Genomic DNA, 20,494 nt, shown 5'->3' with positions numbered 1-20,494 from the left:
CCCAGGCCAGGTGTGCATGTGAGCAACCCTCATGCTGAGGGGACAGGCACCAGGAGGGGGCGGGGGGCCACCATCTATGTGCAAAGAGGAGAAGGACAGCCAGTGTTTGTGGACAGGTTTGCTTTTATTTCCACGTGCACGCGGAGAACTGGCCACGCCTGATGGCCAGGCAGTCCCCAGAATGCACTGGGCACAAGCAGTGCTGACCCCTGCTGGTATCCAAGGACCAGGTACTGGCCCACTCAGGGGACAGCAGGCCCTAGAAATGCCTGGGCAGTAGGAGCAAAAAGTCTGCACAGTGGTGTGGAAAGGAAAGCAGTGCCTTGAAACTGCCGCGCTGTGGCCACCAGGCGTTAAAGGCACAAAACTCTGTCGGGATGGAAGAGTCCCAGGTGTGGCCAAGTCCACAGAGAGAGCATGGGGGCCACGGGCCCCTGGGGCTTCTGCGGAGGACGACTTGGGAGCCTGGCACAGCACGGTGACACTGCAACACAGGAAGCACTGGTCACTCTGCGTCTACTTCCCCGCGTCCAGCCACGCATCACGGGCCGCAGGGAGTTCTGCTGGCCGCCACCAAGCAGGCGCAGGACCATGACACTGTCTCCGAGCTGGAGCAGGAAGAGCTGCGGTGCCTCCGGCAGAGCAGCCAGCTGGGGACAGTTCAAGTGAGGACCCCGCTGTCCTCACCAGGGGTGACTAAGTACTAAGGCACCGAGAGCTCCACACGTCACGTGGCACAGAGCAGGCCATTCTAGCCCAGAGGCCCCCAGATTTTCTCATGCAGGCTAACAGGCAGCTCCCCACCCAAGAGAAGCACTCACCACAGCGCAGTCACTCCTGGTTCCCAAGGGGAATGATCTCCTCAGTGACAAAGAACTCGATGGTCTCCTCCTCCCAGTCGTCCACATTGCTGTCCAGTTCATCTGTGTCCACCCCTAAGAATGAAGAGTGGGCTGACCACGGGTCTCCATCCAGGCCACGGGCAAGGAGTCACCCATTTCTGGACAGCCTCAGAACCCACAGTCACCCCCTCCCAGAACCCCCACCTCCGCGCAGCTCCAGCCGCTCATTCTTCTGCTCCATGTACAGCTCTTGGGCCATCTTCCGGTACTTCCGGAAATCCTCCATCATGGTTCGCCTCCTCTCCACCAATTCCTGCGTGTGGGAAGTTACAACTCAGCTTCAACTGAGTCTGCTTAAGCTGACCACTGCCTGCTTTTTTTAAAATTTTTATTTTTTTATCATTCATATGTGCATACAATGCTTGGGTCATCACTGCCTGCTTCTGCAATGGAGGAGTCAGCCACAATACGCATGGTTGGGGCAACGGTGCCAGGCGGGGCATTGGTGCCAGGCGGGGCATTGGTGCCAGGCAGGGCATCGGTGCCAGGCTGGCGTCCCCCGTGCCCACCCTCCCATAACAGTCATCCTGTGCCAGGCGGGGAGGCGGCTCACCTTGGAAGCTTTGGACTGGCTGAGGCGGTCCTTCTGCTCAAAGATCTTGGAGTACTTCTTCAGATCCTTCTTGATTTGCTGAAACAAAGACAAGCCGCTCAGGAGCTCAGCTGCCAGCCTCAAGTGACAGCTGGGTTGAGCAAGGTGATCAGGGGACAAAGCCTGGGCCGCACCGCTTTCCCAGGCTCCACTCGGGTTCTGTGAATTCGGATTCTTTTCCAGCCCTTCCAGAAGCATGTACAGCCCAGCCCAACACCGTCCTTTTCCACTGAAGCCTCTCCCTGCGGCTCTGCACGTCACACTCCCCGTCACTTCACCCTTGTGCTCACAGGGCGAGCATGTTTCCTCAGGCCACGACTGCCCCGCACACCTGGACCAGGGTGGACACCAACCTTTGTCTGCTCCTGGCTGAGGAGCGTGGGGGGCCGCGGCCTCCAGAGCAGCTGGCAGAAGCGATCCTTGCTGTTCTTCTGCAGCAGGCGGCCCTGGAACGTCCACAGCCAGTAAGCGTTGTCCACCTGTGTAGGACGGGGGTAGAGCCTGAGCTGGGGGCCCCTTTGGGAGCTACATGGTCAATAGCCAACACCACCAGGCACTGTGTCTGCCAGCCATCTTCTGGGCATCTGGGACACACCAGGGAGAAAACAAGGTCCCTGCATTTGCTGTGCCTGCCTTTCAACAGGGAAACACACAAGTAAACAGAAGGCATAGTGCGCCACACAGAGCACGTAAATAGTAGCCAAAAACGTCCCATCCAGCCCAGGGTCTGTTACCAGTCTGCACAAGACACTTGCGTCAGGACACAAACTCTCCGTCACCAGCCCAGGTCAGTTGGCTGACTGTCCATCACAGCAAGACGTGCACTGCATGGTCTCCTGTGCAGACCAGCCCTGGGGCCAAGTGTACTGCAACGGAGGCCAGCACTTTGGAAGGGTCTTAAGCAGCCACAGCAACACCTGGACTGATGTTGGGCACGGGCAACGCATTCTGATCTGGACATGAAGGCTACCACTCAAGATGCTGTTTCTGAACCAGCGTGGTGGCTTAAGCCTGTAATCCCAGCTACTCAGAAGGCAGCAATCAGGAGGATCACAGTTCAAAGCCAGCCCAGCCAAATAGTTCACAAGACCCCATCTCAGAAAAAAAAAAAAAAAATCACAAAAAAAGGCTGGTGGAGTGGCTCAAGTGGCAGAGCATCTTCCGAGCAACTGTGAGAGGTCCTGAGTTCAAACCCTGCCCAAAACAAAACAAAACAAACCAGACACCATTCCTGCTGCTGTCATGCAGTCTCGAGTCACCACCCCGAGGCAGAACCGCTCGATTTGCAGGGAGAAGCTCAGCACTAATAGTCCAGTCATGAAAACACTGCTATTAAGCCCTGCAGTTGCTTAGGACGCCGGGAGTCCTAGTTACTTGGGAGGCTAAGATCAGGAGGATCACAGTTTGAGGCCAGCTCAGGTGATAAGTTCACAGGATGCCATGTCAACCATTAAAAGCTAGGTGTAGTGGCTCATGCCTGTCATCCAGTGACAGGAGGAACTCTTAAAACAGGACGGTTCCAGTCCAGGCCAGCCTGTGCATAAATGTGAGGGCACATTCCAAAATAACCACCGCAGTAAGGACTAGGGTCTGGCTGGAGTGGTAGAGCGCCTGCCAGCGAGTGTGAGGCCGAGGCCAAACCCAGTATCAAAAGGGGGAAGAAAGTCACTGAATACTCAAAGAGGTCCTGAGACACAATGCCAGTGTGAGCCTGTGACAAGCAGGAGCCGCACAGGATGTGGCTTGTGCTCAGTCTCCAGTGGGAGACAAATGCAGACAACTCCTGTCCCCAGCAAGACCTGTCACTGACCGGGACAAAAGCCCTCCACGGAGGCTGCTCCTGCACACCTACACGCGCGCCACCTCTTCTGCAGTCTCACACCAGCCTCGGCTTCTTGTCCAGAGACAGGGACGACTTCAGAAGTCGCGGACAGGCACCCACGGCCCCAGTGCGAGGCTGAGGACTGTCCCCGAGGGCCCTACCTTATGGCTCCACCACGACACGGAGGTGACCACATAGCGCCCAGTCGGGTCCCACTCGACATCGGAGGCCATGTAATGCTCAGCGATGTTCATGACCGTGCAGTCCGAGGTGTCCACAAACGCTAAGGCTCCGTTCATGCTGTGGACACAGCACGGAACTGGCCGTCACACACTCGCCAAGAGGCACGAGGGCAGGGAGCCACGGGCCACTGTTGGCCGTGGAGCTGCAGCACCATGCACGTCTGCCTCACCCACCCCAGGCTCCCGGGGAAATGACCAGTGACCACGTGAGACGTGGGATTGGACACGCACTCTGTGTCACACTGCCACGGCTTCTAGACACCACTACCTGAGTCTCCACAACCCATGACCTGAGCAACGTCGGCAAACGGATACCGCCTGAGCTCAGGGTGGATGCTGGGTCCCCTCACTGTGCTCAGTCAGGAGACACGGTGTCATGTGGACCAGGTCCAGAAGCGTCACAGCTGTCTAGGGGAGGGTCTGTGCTGAAGACCTGGGACCTCCATGGGGGGATGGACTGCAAGACAGTCCTTGTTTAGCCACAGAGGACACATGCACTGCCGCCTGTGAAGCACCTGTGGGTGATGCGGTTTGGATGCCCATGGAGCGGGAAACACCCCCCCAACATGAGAGCCCAGAGGAAGCAGAGCCCCAGGACGCACCTCCTCAGCCCGGCCAGCACGACGAACTGGCCCTGGGGACTCCAGAAGATGGTGTTCGCCTGCTGCTTGTCGAACATCTCTGAAAGGAAAGTCAGTGGCCGTCAGGAGTCTGCACCACAGGTTCTAGAACCAAGGCCAGCGGTGCCCTGCGAGGTCTGGCAGAAACAACACACGGCAGAACTCCTCATACACCAACTACTGGCTGACTCTGGGAGCCATTCCAGAAAACCCGTCATTTAGGTACAGCTGTTTACAATTTCACAAGGCAAGTGAACAAGGAGCTCCCCTCACAGAAGCACTCATCGGCGCATGCCTCTTGTTCAGGGGACTCCGTGTGTCCACCTCATTAGACCGTCACAGCCATAGCACCAACAAAAGCAAGGGCCACCCCAGGGACTCCAGCCCCTCAGCTGTGCACAGGGTCACAGGCCTTATATTCTGGAGCATACCAAGGGGAGCTGGCACAGTGGCAGGAGAGCTAACAACTAAGGGCCAGTAGCAGGCAGCTAACAAGCTGCAGTCTTTCCTGTTGGCCTGCAGGAGGCTCAGAAGAAACAGAGCAGAGCTGGGAGGGGGAGAAGTCATGGTGGGGGGGGCCGCTGACCCGTGGGGACACAGAAGCACTACCTGAGCACATGCACCCCGGCAACAGCCACAACAGTCCTCAGTAGGTGGTAGGGCACTAATGGTGACTCCATTGTTGGTAGCTGGCACTGGGGATTGACCCCAGGCCTCACGCCCCTACTGAGCCACAAGCCACCCTCCTCGTGTCTGTCTTGTAACAAGGCACATCATGTGCTCTGATGGCCTGTGATCGCCCGTGTCTTCTATGTACCAAAGGACTCCCAGCAACTGATCCCATCACAAAACCTGCTAAGCACTGGCCAAGTGAGAGCAGCGCTTCTCACAGAGTGATCATGAGAAAAGCCAGGGTTCACGAGCCCTTGCAGGGCTGCCACGAGAAGCTACTGACTCGGCAGAAAGGCCCAGGAATGTATGGAGCACAGCCTGAAAGGGTCCACCACCCCCGGGAGTGAAGGACACCGTGCAGCAGCAACGCTCATTAGCTCCACGTGTCTGCAAAGCCTCTGCTGTGTGACCCACGCAAAGCAGTAAGGACGCCAGGGGTGCATCAAGCAGGCAGCTGCACACAAGGGAGCAAGAGCAAGACCCCACCCAGGTGCGGCAGGGTCAGGGTCAGGTGGCAGTCCAGATAAAGTGACCCCATGCCCAAAGCGCAGCTTCCGTTACAGAGGACTGTGCCCCTCGAATGACAGCCAGATGGAAGTCTTAGACACACAAGAGCCACCTGAGTGGACGCAAAGCGCCCCTCCTGTGCGTCATCCCGACCTCCCTAAACCCACAGTGGAAGTCTTTATGTCCAAGCTCGGGCCCACGCAGAGTGCCCCTTGGCTGGCAGGCCCTCCCTCCGCCCCTGCTGAACGAGACGATGTGCTTACTGACGAGCTCGATCTTGCCGTTGTCCTTCACGTGGTAGAATGACACAGAGATCCGTGGGGCCTCGCCGTGCAGCACTGCAAACTTGCTGCCGTTGGGCTCCCAGGCAAAGGCTATGATGGTTTCTGCAATCGACAAGAAAGTTGTCCCACCTCGTCACCTACGAGGCTCACCACTCGACCACAGAGCAGACCCAAATCCTTAAGTTTGGTAAAGGAACCAGGACCAGACGACAGCAGAAAAGTCACACCCGTCACCGAGGTTCAAAAGCAGCTGATTCAATCTGTACTGATGGCTGCACGAACCCCACTTCTCGCTCCTGCCTTCCTGAGCCACAGTTTCTGGCCTGGCTCACGGCAGTCCGTGACCTCTTTTTTGGGAGGTGGGTAGAGGAGGGTCGAGACACATCTGGCTGTAAGGCCCAGACCAGCCAGGAGCCTGTTCTCCACCCTCTGCCCTCAGAGCTGGGCTCCCCCCACCGCCCTGCCCTGACATGGAGGCTGGTTTACATTTCTCACATCTGTGCTTTTTGTTTCTGCATGACAAAACAAAAAGCAAAATGTCAAACAGAAGACAGGCTAATTTCCCAGCCAAAGGCAGAAACACAGCAGGAAGCGATGCTTGTCTTGAGCAAGGGAAGTCAGCTTTCTCAAGGACGTGCTTTTCCTATTAAAAAGAAAAGTCTGCCAGCCTCAGTGGCTCACAACTGTAATCCTGGACACTAGGAAGGCGGATATTGGGAGGACTGCGACTCCAGGTCAGAACGGGCAAAAAGTGAGACCCCACCTCAATAGAAAAAGATGGGTGTGGCAATACATGCCTGTCAACTCAGGTGAGTGTGTACAGGAGAATGGAACTATTCGAAAAAATAACTAGAGCAGCAAGGGCCACGGGGTGAGGCTCAGTGGCAGAGCAGCTGCAGGAGCAAGGCCCTGAGCTCAAACCCAGTAATTCCAAAAAATAAAGCTGTCTTACATGGAAAACATGTCTTTACAGGTGACAAGACACTTGCTGGTGTTCTGGCTGAGGAATGGCGCTGCCTGTGCTCCTCCAGCAGTGAACACAGAGGTGGGAAGCCCGGGTCCCTGGGAACTGAAGAGCCACACAGCACAGCAGCTCACTGTGAGACCTAGAGGTGACTGCTGGGCAGTGAGCGCACAGGAGACTGCAGGAGCCAGGTGGCCACCACAACACTGACCTTTCATCTCAACCACGTCCACAGGCACCTGCTTCTCTCTCATTCGGAAGATTTCAAAATTTGTAACAACACCCTGTGTAAAAAACAAGTGTCAGCCAGACAGTCAGGAAACAGCAGTGATGCTCTCCAATGATGGGGAGGACGGACCCTAACCGCAGCTGGTCTGCAAGAGTTCTCAGTGCACCCTGCCCGCTACTGGGGACCAAGCCACGTGGACACCAGGGAACAACCTGCACCATGGCCTTCAGGACGCTCTCATGTCAGAAAGCAGGAGGTACACTGTTCACCAAAGCCAATAAATCAATGTCCACCTACACTATGGAGTACTACTCAGCCATAAACAGGAAGGGAATGCTAACATGTACTACAAGCCAGGTGAACTATGAAGACAAGAAGTGAAGAAGCCTGACACAACGGGCCACAGCCTGTTGGAGCGACTCCACTGAAGAAGTGTCTGGAACAGGGACGTGCAGAGACAGAGTGGAGCCTAGCAGCTGTCAAGAGTAAGGAGGGGCTAAGAAGTGTGTAGGATGGAATGTGACTGCTCACAAGTACAGTTTGCTTCCATGATGATGAAATGTTCTGGAATTAGCCTTTTAGTATTTAAAAACCTGCTATATATACTAAAATCCACTGAACTGCCTCACCACTTAAAAGGGTGAGTTTTTGGAAATATGAATTATATCCCAACAAATAATGAGGCCAGGCATGGCAGTCATGCCTGTAATCCCAGCACTCGGAGATGAAGGCAAGAGGGTTGCGAGTTTGAGGCCAGTCTGGACTACACAGGGAGACCCTGTCCCACAACGTAAAGGGAGGAGAAGTCCTTCTTTAAAAAGAAATTCAGGCATTTTCCATGAAGCAAATCTTAAAATACTGCAGACAGAAGTGTGGACACAGGACATGTGCAGCACACTCCTCTTTGTTTAAAAAGGGTAATTTGTTCCTTTTAACCACCAGGAAGGAGGGGGCTGGTGTGCACAGGTGTTGGCATACCACCCCCCACGTCACTTCTGAATAGGTCGTAGCAGCCACCTGTCTCCAGTTCAAACCCCAATGAGGGAAGAGCTAGTGCTCAGGCAGGATGGCTGACCGCCTTCCCTGTTGGTGAGTCTGAAGTAGCCAACTCCAGCCTGTCCGGCAGAAACGCCCATGCCTCCTCCCCTCTTGGAGCTGGCCGCACTTAGGAAGGACACCCTGCTCCAGGCCTCTCCTTGCCTGGGTGCCTTTTGGAGTCCTGTCCACTTTGACACACAGATAGTCCCCGTTTTTCTGCCAGTGCAGCTTGCAGTCCACAACGTTGAACAGGTTCCGCACACGGATCTCCTGCCTGCTGGGGAGCTGCATCAGGGTCACCCTGGCGGGGATGTCTTTGTCCTCAGGCACCCAGAAGGCAATTATGTTACCACCAGGGGACCAAGAAAAGTCTCTACAGGACAAAGGAAACAAAATGTCAGGCCAAGAGCAAGAGGTGGTATGGAAACAGGGCTCCTTCAGCAACACAGGTGTCACTACACGAGCCCACCACCCAGTGCTGGCCCGGGCACCCTGCCTGCTGTCCTCAGAACCCGGGCACTGCTGCCCTCGCTCTCACAGTAAGGACAGAGAGAGACATGCTGCACATCCTATGCATGGCTGCACGGCACACTGACCCTCTTGGCCACCATGTCCCCCTGCTGGAGGGGGAAAGGAAAGTAAGAGTGAGCTCCACGACGCCTAAAGGTCAGCTAAGTGTTAAAGGGGCCCAAGGAAGAGCCAGGGCAACCCCGTACCTAGAAACCACCCCACAGGACGGGAGCTCCATCAGGCAATGTGATAACGTCTTTGCCGTACTGTTTTGCTTTTTTGTTTGTTTTTTGAAACGGTTTTCCTATGTGGTCTAGACTGGTCTTGAACTCATGGGCTCCTGAACCCGAGCAGCTAGACTGCAGCGGGCAGCACTGTGCTGCTTGAGTTTGGGTTTGTTGGGAGTCAGTATCCTGGCTTCATCTGAATAAAACCCTCTGTACCCAAGAATGTAAAAACAAAAGGAGTGACGCGTCAATGTCAACATCCTCGGACTGCTGGTCGTTCACTGACCAGCTCCTAGAGCCTTCAGATAAACCCAGACGCGCCCACTCTAAAACAGTGAGGCCAAGGAACGGTCCCTGACACTGTGCAAACCCCACCTCACCAATCACCAGGGTGCAGGAAAACCTTCCACCCAAGGCTTTTCCTTGCAAGGTCAAAGTCCCCTCCAACCCTACAGCTCCAGGTCAAAGACTGGCATAGCCCAAGGCCCTGTGGCCTTACGGGTTTGACTCTGGAAACACGCCTGGAACGAGCGGCCTGCTCAGCAGTTAACACATGAGTAGTGCTTTCCCCTAACTGCCTACAAACCGTGCGCTATGGGGCCCTGTGAACAGGTGAGTCTTGCGAGGGCCCTAGAGAGTGACCTCTTGTGCCCTGAGGCTAGAGGGAAAACACTCCCCCTAGGCACAGGACCTGCGGCTCCTGGCTTGGACGCTAGTCTCCAGGACAGAGAGAAATGCACTGCCTTTGTGTGGAGCTAACCGTCTGTGGAGTTTGTGAGAGGCCAGAGGACAAGGGGACTCACAGGACAGACGGACACACAACTTACTTGATCCCAGAGATCTTCAAACTTTTCTTGTCCAAAAGACCCATAGACTGCCAGGAAAGATGTGAGGGTTACACTTGGCAAACCACAGGACAACGTCTCAAATACACGATTTATAAAAATGGAATGAGATTCTGCTGTGCGTTTGGGGAGCAACACAAGCATCGGGGCAGTGGGGGAACAGCAGCAGAACGAAGGCACCTTGTGAATCCCCTCCCCTCATTCCTGCAGCAGCACGAGTCGGGCAGGCATGACCGCACAGCTCAACCCACCGAGAGGCTGGGAGAGCCCAGGCTGCTTGCCCTTGTCACTCACCGGGGTTTCATAGATGCTAAGGGTGTCAAGCGTCATTCTTGCAAAGAATTTACCGTCGTGGCTCCACCTAAGAAAAGGAAAAGTGTCAGGCTGCTGAGAGGACAGAGGACAGGGCCACAGAGGGGCCACTGCGGGGGTACTCACTTGAAGATGGGCCAGTGGGCTGAGCTCTCGCAGTGGAAGCCTCTCTTCTTATGTCCTGTAAGGATGTCCCAGATGATGATGGCCTGGGGGTCATCCTGAGTGTCAATCAGGGGGCTAAAGGTCACCAGGTATCTATAAGAGAGGGGACACTTAGCACCTCACTCTTGTGTGATTTGTTGAGACAGTACACGGACATGCAGTCCAGGCTGGCCTTGAATTTGTGATCCTCCTGCTTTAGCCTGACAAGTGCTGGCATTACAGACATGTGCTCCTTGGTGAGGGTCACACCTCCATGTGCACAAGCGAGTGTCTGCCCTTTAGTGTAGCATACCGAGCCACAGCACAGACCACTGCTGGTCGCAGCACAGGACGCACAGACTCCTGGATCCGGCACTTTGCCCACACACCACACTCCTCCACAAAGGCTCTTAGGTCCCTCAGAGGAGGGACTGAGCGAGGGGGTCCAGATGTGAAGCAGTCATCCATTCTGGCACCAGGATGCTGCAAGGGTCACCGACAGCAATGTCCCACCAAGAGCAGTGCAGGACCAGAGGGAGGATCAGTGAGCAGTTCTCACTGCTCCAGCCTGATTAATCAAGACTAACGAGGTGACCAGACAGATGGCCACACATGGATCTAAAGCAAGCATCATCCTGGGGGGACACTTGTGCCTGGAGCTTCCCCAGCAGGTATCTACCTGACACCGGCTTGCCTGCAGGTACAGACCCTGTTCCCTTGTTTACAAGGTGCAAATACCCTGCCCACAATGCCCCTTGCAGAGGGAGGCAGTGGGCAAGGCAGGAGGTTGCGGTGGGAGCCAGTCCTGCTCTTCTCCATGGCTTCCCACGACTGTCCTCCTCCTAGAGCAGCTGTGAAATCCCGACCAGCCAGACCTGCTGAAGGAGCCACAAAGCCCTGGTGGAAAAGTGGGCTTTCCCACCACACCTACTGGCCAAGGCGCTCATCACCGAAAGTGCGGGGACGGACACAATCCAGTGGCTCAAGTGGACACACACAAGTGTAAACAGGCCAACGATATGGCAAGTGATGGGAACACAGTGCAACTGAGAAAGGCCTCAGGTGTGAAGAAACCCATCAGGCCCTGTGCACCTGCAAACTAGTAACCCTGAGAAGAGACCAGGCTGTGTTTCCATGTGGACCCAGTCCTAACACTTGCTGTTGGAATGAGAAACACAGATTATCCTGTCCCAAACATATGCAAGACATGAATTAATGGGTACTTAAAATACACGACATAAAAATTATCAATCCCTGCTGGAGGCGTGGGTCCAGTGGTGGAGCCCCTGACCAGTGAGTATAAGGCCCTAGTTCAAACCACAACAGCACCAAAAAACAACCTACCAATTTAAGAAAAACCCATTGGCCAGAGCTTACAGTTTACAGGAAATACAGGGATTAAAGGAACAAGTTCAATGACACCTTGATAATGACATGGACCCACAGGACACACAAGGAAAGACATCCACGACAGGAGGCCTCAGAGGCACAAGTACTAAACGCCTCACACCGATGGGGTCCAGTGCAGACGGGAGCAGGTGCTATGGTGCCGAGCTGCTAAGGAAGAGAAGCAGGAGCAGGATGGAGCCAGTGTAGGAAGACACCTTTATTCTTTATCTTACTGCTGCAGCTTCAGACAGGCGTCCACAGCTGTCTCTCATGTCCCGCACCTGACTCACAAAGTCCAACCTCAGAAGTGCCCCAAATCTAAAACTTTCTCAGTACTAACATGAGGAAACAGGTGGAAACTCCACCTGATCTCTGTGAGGGGTCATGGTCAACACAGCTCACTAAATACTGTGTGAAGTACCTGCAGGCTACGGCTACAGCTTGTGTAAGAACCATGAACGAGCGTCCTTTACCCCCGGAGCCCAATCCCCAAACACCTCATTATGTATAGGCAAATATTTTGAAATCCAGGGGAAAAAAATCCAAAATACTTGTGGTCTTCAGCGTTTCCGGTAGGGACCCTCAACCCAGGTTCCTTGGCCATTTTCCGTGTGGCACAGTACCACACTGAGAAGCTCAAAAGCACAGGCACACAGCTGGCGCAGACACATCAGGACACAGGCGCTCCAGGCAGCGCAGATTAACCCGGGCGCAGGGCACCAAAGGCACAGGGAGGGTTGAGAGGTGCCCTGACAGCACCACAGCACTTGATAACCACACTGTGGCATTCCTAGAAATGCACATGTGGGGTAAAGACACCTGTTTCAACCTTCACCCACAAGTGACCTGCTCCAAGACGCCCAGCAGATGCCCGAAACCTCTCAGTACCAAACCCCATGTATCTCATACCCTGGATGAGTGTGCAGTTGGCACGGTAAGAGATTGACAAAAACAGTCAATGAGAACAATTGGAACAATATTCTGCGATAAAACTTGTATCATTGTGGTTTCTCTTCAAGAGCCGTGCAGAATCTTCACAAGGCCATGCGCTGTGCTCCCAATGGCCCAGGCAACGATGCTTCTGCTTGCCTGTTTGGAGCAGCCTCTTAGTAAAGAGAGACTGCCCACAATTCTTTACCAAGGGTGGAAATTTTAAAAACCAAAATGCAGCCCGCACATGGCTCCTGCTCACCGTTCGCAAGGGGAGAAGTCAATGAGCTGGACACCCAGGTGACTGAATCTCTGGATCTGTTTGAATTTCTCTCCCCCCCACAGCGCGATGCCTCTCTGATGGAAGGTGGCCAGGTAGGTGCCCTTGGGGGACCAGCGCACATACGTCTCTGTCCATCTCTGGAAAAGGGGAATCTGTTAGCATGACAACTCCACAGAGAATCCACCTTCACTTCTCAGAGAGCAACCTTGATGGACAAGACATCCCACCAGCTTGTCCCTGAGCTGAGGGACACGGGACAAGTGTACCTACCGCTCTCTCTTCAATTGACACAGGGTCCTTCACGTCGTTCCAGAATATGGACGTACGGTCTCCGCTCTCAAAAATCACACTGTACTGATCTCTGCACTCGGCCTCCTCCAGCCAGTAACGCAAATTCCCCTACAGAGAGCCACAAGCAAGGATGTAACGCGAGGCCACTGATGCTGTCGCAGCCAATGCTCTTGGAGATGACAAACTTGCTATGCACAACCCAAGTGAGCCAGCGCTCCCTTTAGCACATTTTGTGCAACCTACCAGGTCTTTGAAAGGCTGTTTCTCTGGAATGTCCCATTCGTCACTGATCGTCATGTACCTGGAGGAGAACAGGCACTGCTGAGCCGCACTCACTGGCGGGGTGAGGACACAGCAGCACCATGTCACCCGCCCCGTGGCTGCTGCCCAGGGGCACAGGGCAGAGGCGCGAAGCTGCTGGTCCTTGGCCAACAAGCCACGAACATCCAAAAGGCCACCAGCACCCACAGAAGACCACACAGCCACATGAGCCCACGCTGTCAGTCATGTGAGCACGCACTTGTCGAAGTCGGTGAAGAGGTTGACCCGGAACGTGTGCTGCTTGTCCAGCTTGTAGCCATCAGCATTCTTCACAGCATCTACGGCATGGGCAGGAGACGCGTACTCCAGGAAGATGTACCTGAGAGACAGAGGAGGATTTGCACTCACAATCTGTAATTACACATTAGCCTGTGTCACTGCTATGTCCCCAAGGCAGTGAAACCGAGAAATGAGTGCACACCCAGGCAAAATGGTCTCCAGTAGTAATGGGAACGTGATCTTGACTGTGCTGACACTCCCATGATGGATGTGTACGTGGATGCTTATCAAATCGTGTACTTTAAGTTGCACAGATTCTGTGGCTGTCAATGTTCTCAAGAAAGCTATCAGAAACTGTCCACCATCACCTGTCACACAGAGTCACACCAGGTCTCAGAAGACATATCACACATAAAATGCATCACGCACTGGCTAGAAAGGTCACCTCAAAACGGGAGCGCCTCCTGCACTACGTAACTCCTTCAGAGAAACCACCCTGGGGAGCTTTTTAAACTTTAATTTAGGCCTGGGGACGTGGCTCAAGTGGCAGAGCACCTGCCTTGCAAGCTGAAGGCCCTGAATTCAAACCCCAACACCACAAAAACAAACGCAACAAAGCTATCCTTTTAACTTAGAAAAGTGACTGGTGTCAGGCTCACTTTTCCATGAACCCCTCATGGTCCAGAGGCTGGCTCTGCCATGTAGTCAGTGGACAAGGCCCCACAGAGCAGGAAGGGACAGGTGAACTTCCGCAAACCATCCAGAGCACCAAGGGTGGCCACCGTCTACGGCCCAACAGCCTCACTCCTAAGTGCCAGAGAGAAACCCCATGCACACAGAAGGACATGGGCACAAGAAGCACTCCCATTTCAGAGATGTTAAGATGTGTGTGAGTGGAGGGGGGGGGTGGGGAGACCATGCTTGAATGAAGTTCCAGAGGCAAACTTCCCTGAAACTCCGCCAGCTTCTCATCAGCTGGCCTGTCACCAGGTTGTGCCAGCTGCACTTCCGGGGCAGATTTAGGGCCAGCTCTGATTTCTTCCCGGTCAGCAGCCAGCTCGGTCAGCAGCCAGCTCGCAGCCCCGCAGCTAAGAGCCTCCTGCCTCTCCTCCCGCTTGAGCCCAGAAACCCCAGAAATGACAGTGCTGAGAGCTCCCAGCACTGAGTGAAGGGGAGCACAAGCGCCTCTTCCACCAGAGTGCACTCACCCTTTGGTCTTCCCGTCCTCTTCAGGGTAGAAGTCATTTGTGACCTTTCCAAACTTGGAGAAGATTTTGTGGATGACGTTTTTGAGTTTCTCCAGCCGGTCAGGGCCCACCTGAGGGACGTTGTCCACCACAATGACAGAATCAATGCCATCTGCCTCCTGCGGCCGCTCTTTGAGGACATCACCAAGCAATTCTGTGACAGAAGAATTGTCAAGTGACTTCTGGTCAAAACAGGAGCTCAGAACACTGAGCAAATGTCCAAGAAGCACCACTCTAAGGACTGTATTGTGACCCACAGGAACCGCGGCCCCAGCTTGCCTCAAAGCCTTATCTTCGCAATCCTTCCCATGTGGCTTCTTGCAAAGAACAGAGGACAAGGAAAACCTGAAGAATCCAATACTAGATCCCAGATTTCACAAGGTTTCTAGTCACACCCGGGCAAAATCCCAGTGTCGACAGCACAGGGCTGTAACGTGGACTTTTCACAGATTTCAGCATATCTAAGGTCTAATATTTAATTCACAGCACTTTTGTTTTAGTGAGTACAAGTTATTAGAACTATCCATGGACACAGAAAACAAGGAAGAGAAGCCACAAGACAGCCCCCCACCCCCAAGGGCAGGGACACTGCGTGGGGTACCTTCGCACCTCTCCAGGGCAAACAGCCCTCCACCAGGCGCTGTATGCAGGAACAGCTCACAGAACTCAGGGGAACTGGGCAGGGGGAGGTTGGTGGTACTGGGTGTGTGAACTCAGGGACTCACGTTTGCTAGGCAGGCACACTGCCACTCAAGCCTCGCCTCTAGCCCTTCAAGAGAACTCTTGATTACATTCAGTGGCTTATTGTAAAGACTATTACCAGCCAGGTGTCGGTGGTTCACAGTGGTAACCCCACGTACTTGGGAGGCTGAGGTCGGGGGGACCATAGTTAGAGGCCAGTCTGGGCAAATAGTTCATGAGACCCCCATCTAGAAAATAACCAGAGCAAAATGCACTGGAGGTGTGGCTCACATGGTAGAGGGCCTGCTTTGCAAGCACAGAGCTGTGAGTTCAAACCTCAGTCCCACCAACAAATAAAATACAAGGTATTAGAGATGAAGAGAGGCAGAGGAACAACTACCCCCTCCCCACACCCACACACAGGGTGCAACACTGCAGGCACCCCACAGTTCAAGTACGCAGAGGCTCTGGACTCTCCTTGTGCTTCCCAAGAGGCTTCATTGTGCAGTGAGTAGTCACTGGGCCCCTTCCCTCCTCCCCCCAGGATTGGGGTGGGAATGGAAGTCCCAACCTCAATCTGGTAGCTGCTTCCCCTGGCAACCAGCCCCACCACCCCAAAGCTATCTAGGAAACTTCTAGCCGGCAGTGGTATCATTAGCATACAAAGAGGCACTTCACTTTGGAATTCCCAAGGTTACTAGAAGCTGAGAGCAAATGTGCACGTCCAGTGACACCACAGTATCACAAGGCAGCACCAGGGCAGACAGCCATTTCAACCAGGGGCTTACGCCTGAGGGCTTGTGGCAGCAGATTTTCTTCTTAGGTGGTACATCCTGCCAGTGATAGCGTCTTCCACCTGACTGCTGCTGGGAGGCATCACAGACAGCCAGTCTGTAAACGCTGATCAGGACGGGGTGTGGAGTGGCGGTTGCACTGACTTCCCACAGGTTCCAAGTGCTAATTAGTTCTTTCCCTGATGACACCCCAAACACAAGGTACTATGTTCATGCCACCTGCTTTTAACTCAAACCCTGAGTACTCAAACTACTTCTTCAAATAGACGCATTCCCACAAGTGGCCAGTGAGAAAAGCAGAGAGAAAAATGGGTGGACAAGGACTGGGGGCAGAAGGGGAAGGAGAAGACAAACACAAACAGGTCTGAGAAAGGAGAGCCTGGAGTGGGTGGTGTGGGTGATGGCTCAGTGACTGGGGCGCTGCCTCTGCTATTGGGTGAGGCTCTGGACCACACAGCTCCAGCAGCAATAACAGGACCTGTACCTGCTGGAAATTGGCACAAGGGAAGCAAAGCAGTCAGCCGAAGTAAAGCAAACCCATCCAGGTTTTAATATGATCTAAGCCCTACACCCAGCCGGCTTGCATAGAAAGCTTTGAGTCACTAAGAGCTGGGAGAGAAGGATGTTGAAAGCTGTCATCAAAGATGTCCAACAGCTGTGGTACAGCGCCTGCTTTGCAAGAGGGAAGTCCTGAGTTCAAATCCCATGCCAAAGCCTGCCCATCAGATGAAAGCACACCAGAAAGAAGCTACAGGGCCGTTTCAAACACAGCTAAAGGAGGAGCTGTGCTGGGGACACAACTGTGACCTAAGCTACTGAAATGGGGACAGGAGAATCCCGAGTTCAAAGCCAGCCTACGCAACTTAGCAAGACCCTGTCTTAAATAAAATTTAAGGGCTGAGAATGTAGTTCAGAGGTAGAGCACTTACCTAACCCATAGGCCCTGGATTCAATCTCCAGTACTGAACTGAAAAAACAAAGCTAAAGAATGGCTCGTGACACATATTTCTACTTGTTTTAGAAGCTATCACTCTAATTTCTCATTATAATACAGAATGTCAACAAGCCAAATATAACAGATGTTTAAACAATTCTTCGCTCCCTTTCATTCTCAGAAGTTAAGGTAAGCCATGCATGGTGGCCATGCCTGTAGTCCCAGCTACTCTGGAGGATTAAGGCAAGAGGATGGCTTGAACTCACAGATCTGCCAAGTCTGGGCAGCCCAGCAGAACCTATACACTACACCAAGTTAAATTCTCATAAACCATTTTCAATTAATTTCACACTTTTATAAATGACACTGAAAATGTTATCTGAAAAACTAATTCCCAGGGTAGGGCATCAGTGGCTCCCGCCTGTAATCCCAGCTACTCAGGAGGCAGAGATCAGGATGATTGTGGTTCAAAGCCAGCCTGGGCAAATAGTTCTAGCTGAGGAGCCTATATCTTGAAATAACCCAACACAAGCAGGTCTGGGGTTATGGCTCAAGCAGTAGAGCTCCTGCCTAGTAAGTGTGAGGCCCTGAGTTCAAACCCCAGTGCCACCAAAAAAAAAAAAAAAGAAAAAGAAAAAATTAATTCCCATGCTGGTGGAGTGGCTCAAGTGCTAGAGCACCTGCCTGGCCCCAAGTTCAAGCCCCATGCTTAATGGCAGAGCACCTGTGCTCAAGGTCCTGGGCCCAATTCCCAGCACCAGGCAGAGAAAAAGAAAAAGTTAATTGTCGCTTGAATGTCAAAGATGCTCAAATAGAGACCACAAAAAGGAAGAAGGGAAAGAGGCAGCTTCGAATGACAGCCACAGCAGACATCCTCACCTTAAGAGCCGTGAAACCCCTGGGTCACTTTCCAAGCGCCCTCACCATACAATTAAATGGCCTGTTAGGCTGGATTGGAACTTACAAGGCTTCTAATAAAAGGTTTAGCTCTGCACACTGTGCGCTCCTTCCCACCGGTTCAAAGCGTCTAGAGCCTGCAACAATCTGCTACACCCAGGAGGGGAGTAATCAAAGCAACTTCTCAAGTGAGCCATCCTTTCTTTTCCTTTCAAGTCAAGGTGTCCCTGTGGAGCCAAAAGAGCACACAATGGCCTAGAACTCCCCATCGTCCTGGTCCTGAATGCTGGAGTTACAGCCAAGTGCCACCAACCTGGGGAGACATCTTACGATCACTATCAGTTACTTCTGCCTCTCAGATTCCCAGTCTGGCTCCAAGAAAAAAAGAAACACATGATAAAACTAAGCAGCAGGGCTGGCGGAGTGGCCTGCCTAGTGAGTGAGAAAGCCTAAGTTCAAACCCCAGTACTGCCAAAAAAAAAAATTAAAAGAAAACCTGAGTAGCAAAACATAATACTTAGCGAGCCAAAGAAGATGTTAGTGTTGAAAATCTTGGCCGTGTGAGCATGTGCCTGACCCAGCACCAAGGCAACTGAATATTAAGCAGAAAGCAAGGTGCGATCCTGGTTCAGACCCTGGACAGACCCCATGCTGCTCCTGAGATCCAGTCCACGTGGAAAGGCCATCTCTCCTCTTCTGAGACCCCTGCACAGCAGACCACAGCCGGCAACCTGAGGAAAGCTGGCAGCCTGAGTTCCAGTGCCTCAGGACCAGCCAACTCCCCTTCCTGTCACTTTGGCCACCACTGCACAAGTCAAGAGCAGGCTCCTGGAGGACGCGGGCTGGCCGGCCTTGTGCTCATGTCTGCACCTCGTCAGAGTCCCGATTCTAGCAATAACTCACGCTAGGATCTGTGAATCTGATGGGGTCAAACAATACTTAAAAAAAAAAAAAAAAAAAAAAAAAAAAAGCCCACAAAAAACCTCAACTGCAGAGCAAATAACTGACGGTTCAAAAGGAGTTTCAAAACCAAACACAGATTTCAAAATACAAGCAGAGCAGTGTGGAAAGAGTCTGGTGGAGACCTGGCCTGAGGCGGCGAGGGGTGGTGACCAGATGCCTCCTCAGTCCTCCAAAATGTGCTGCAATTTCTGTGGGTCGTGCCAAAATGTCTTTTATGAGATAAATTACAGTAAGACAACAGTGACAGTAGCTGGTAACCCCCTTAAAATGTTTAAATTGCAAGCTGGTAATTGCACAGGCTCTGGAGATCTCTTGGGGGCATCACAGGCCAGTCTTTCTTTTTCTTCTCCACATCTTGGCATTAACTCAGTCAACATACACAGGAATCGGTGGTGTTCCCAGCTTGGAGAGTTAAGACTAAAAAGGGAGCAGGAGATCCATCAGTTATATCAATCAGAAGCCACTTTGGGGGCTGGGGTGTAGCTATGGTAGTAGGTCACCTGCCTAGCAAACGTGAAGGACTAGCTAAAATTTAAAAAAAGAAAGAACTGTAGAAGCCTCTTTGGGAGGCATGCCCCCAGACACAAACCAGAAACAAATGCCTATAAAACCAACCACCATAGGAGAGAAGGCAGAACAAGACGCACAACCTACAATGTTAAAAAGCTGTTTAAAGCCTGGCGCTGGTGGCTCACGCCTGGAACCCCAGCTACTCAGGAGGCAGAGATGAGGAGGATCGCGGTTCGAGGCCAGCCTGGGCAAATAGTTTGCAAGCCCTTATCTCGAAAAAAGCCCATCACAAAAAAAGGGCTGGTGCAGTGGCTTAAAGTGAAGGCCGTGAGTTCAAGCCCCAGTACTGCAAAAAAAAAAAAAAAAGTCTAAAAAAAGTAACAATCTGAACAAGTTTTAAGAAAGCAACAATGTTACAACCTGGGGGAGTGTTGTTTCAAAAATAACGATGTTACGATCGCAGCTAGTAATTGCACTAGACCTAAGAGAGAAGGAAACCCCCGGAAGACACCTGTGCGGGGAGAGGACCTCTCTGGGGTCCCCCCAGGTCGGGTTTGTTGCAGGTGACAGGCGCCCCAAGTGTCGTCGGTCCCCTTCTCGGGCTCCCCGCCCGCCCGGGGTGACTCCGCGGACCCCGTCGCCGGCCGTCCTCACCTTCCTCGCTCACGTCGTCCACGAAGTCCTCGGGGTCGCTGAAGGAGGGCTCGTCAGCCTCGCCGTTCTCCACCGCCCGCGGCTCGGCCTCGGCCGCGCTGCCCTCGGGATCGCCCGCCGCCTCGGGCTGCTCATCCGCCGGTTCCCCGGGGGCCTCGGCCGGTGCCGGTGCCGGGGCGGCGGGCTCGGTCGACGGCGCCGCTTCCTCCGTCTCGGCCTTCACCTCGGGCTCCGACCCGGCCGCCGCCTCTTCTACGGCGTCCTCGGTCCGCGCCGCCTCCGGAACGCCGGAGCCTGCCAGTTCCTCCTCTGGAGGCGGTTCGGCGGCCGGCTGCTGCCGCGCGGGCTCGGCCCGCTCTTCCGCTGCCGCCGCCTCGGGCGCCGCCACGTTCTCCGCGTCCTGCATGGGCCCCGCGCTGTTTCTCGCCGGGCTCTGCCACCGCCGCCGCCGCCACCGCCGTGCTTCCGACT

General features: G+C 53.7%; 1 protein-coding gene across 1 annotated transcript; it reads right to left on the bottom strand.

Moving 5' to 3' along the window:
- Positions 1 to 105: 105 nt before the first annotated feature.
- Eif3b (eukaryotic translation initiation factor 3 subunit B) lies at positions 106 to 20,494 on the bottom strand. Its single transcript, XM_020152070.2, has 19 exons — positions 20,024 to 20,494; positions 14,552 to 14,744; positions 13,324 to 13,443; positions 13,047 to 13,104; positions 12,783 to 12,911; positions 12,492 to 12,649; positions 9,893 to 10,024; positions 9,749 to 9,815; positions 9,437 to 9,483; positions 8,035 to 8,245; positions 6,817 to 6,889; positions 5,621 to 5,743; positions 4,161 to 4,239; positions 3,478 to 3,616; positions 1,848 to 1,973; positions 1,456 to 1,533; positions 1,047 to 1,155; positions 822 to 935; positions 106 to 484 (listed from the first exon to the last, which is right to left on the bottom strand). The coding sequence occupies exons 1-18, from the start codon at positions 20,427 to 20,429 to the stop codon at positions 832 to 834; spliced, it is 2,352 nt and encodes a 783-aa protein (XP_020007659.1). The 5' UTR covers positions 20,430 to 20,494; the 3' UTR covers positions 106 to 484; positions 822 to 831.

The sequence above is a fragment of the Castor canadensis genome, chromosome 6, assembly GCF_047511655.1.
Source record: "Castor canadensis chromosome 6, mCasCan1.hap1v2, whole genome shotgun sequence".
In the NCBI taxonomy this organism is placed as follows: domain Eukaryota; kingdom Metazoa; phylum Chordata; class Mammalia; order Rodentia; family Castoridae; genus Castor; species Castor canadensis.
This window is presented reverse-complemented; position numbering and strand designations above follow the sequence as displayed.

Coding starts and splice junctions, on each gene's coding strand:
- Eif3b (XM_020152070.2), bottom strand. CDS start 20,429: ATGCAGGACGCGGAGAACGTGGCGGCGCCCGAGGCGGCGGCAGCGGAA. Junction 9,816..9,892: donor GCCCACTGGCCCATCTTCAA/GTGAGTACCCCC, acceptor TCCTTTTCTTAG/GTGGAGCCACGACGGTAAAT. Junction 6,890..8,034: donor GGACTCCAAAAGGCACCCAG/GCAAGGAGAGGC, acceptor TTTTTTACACAG/GGTGTTGTTACAAATTTTGA.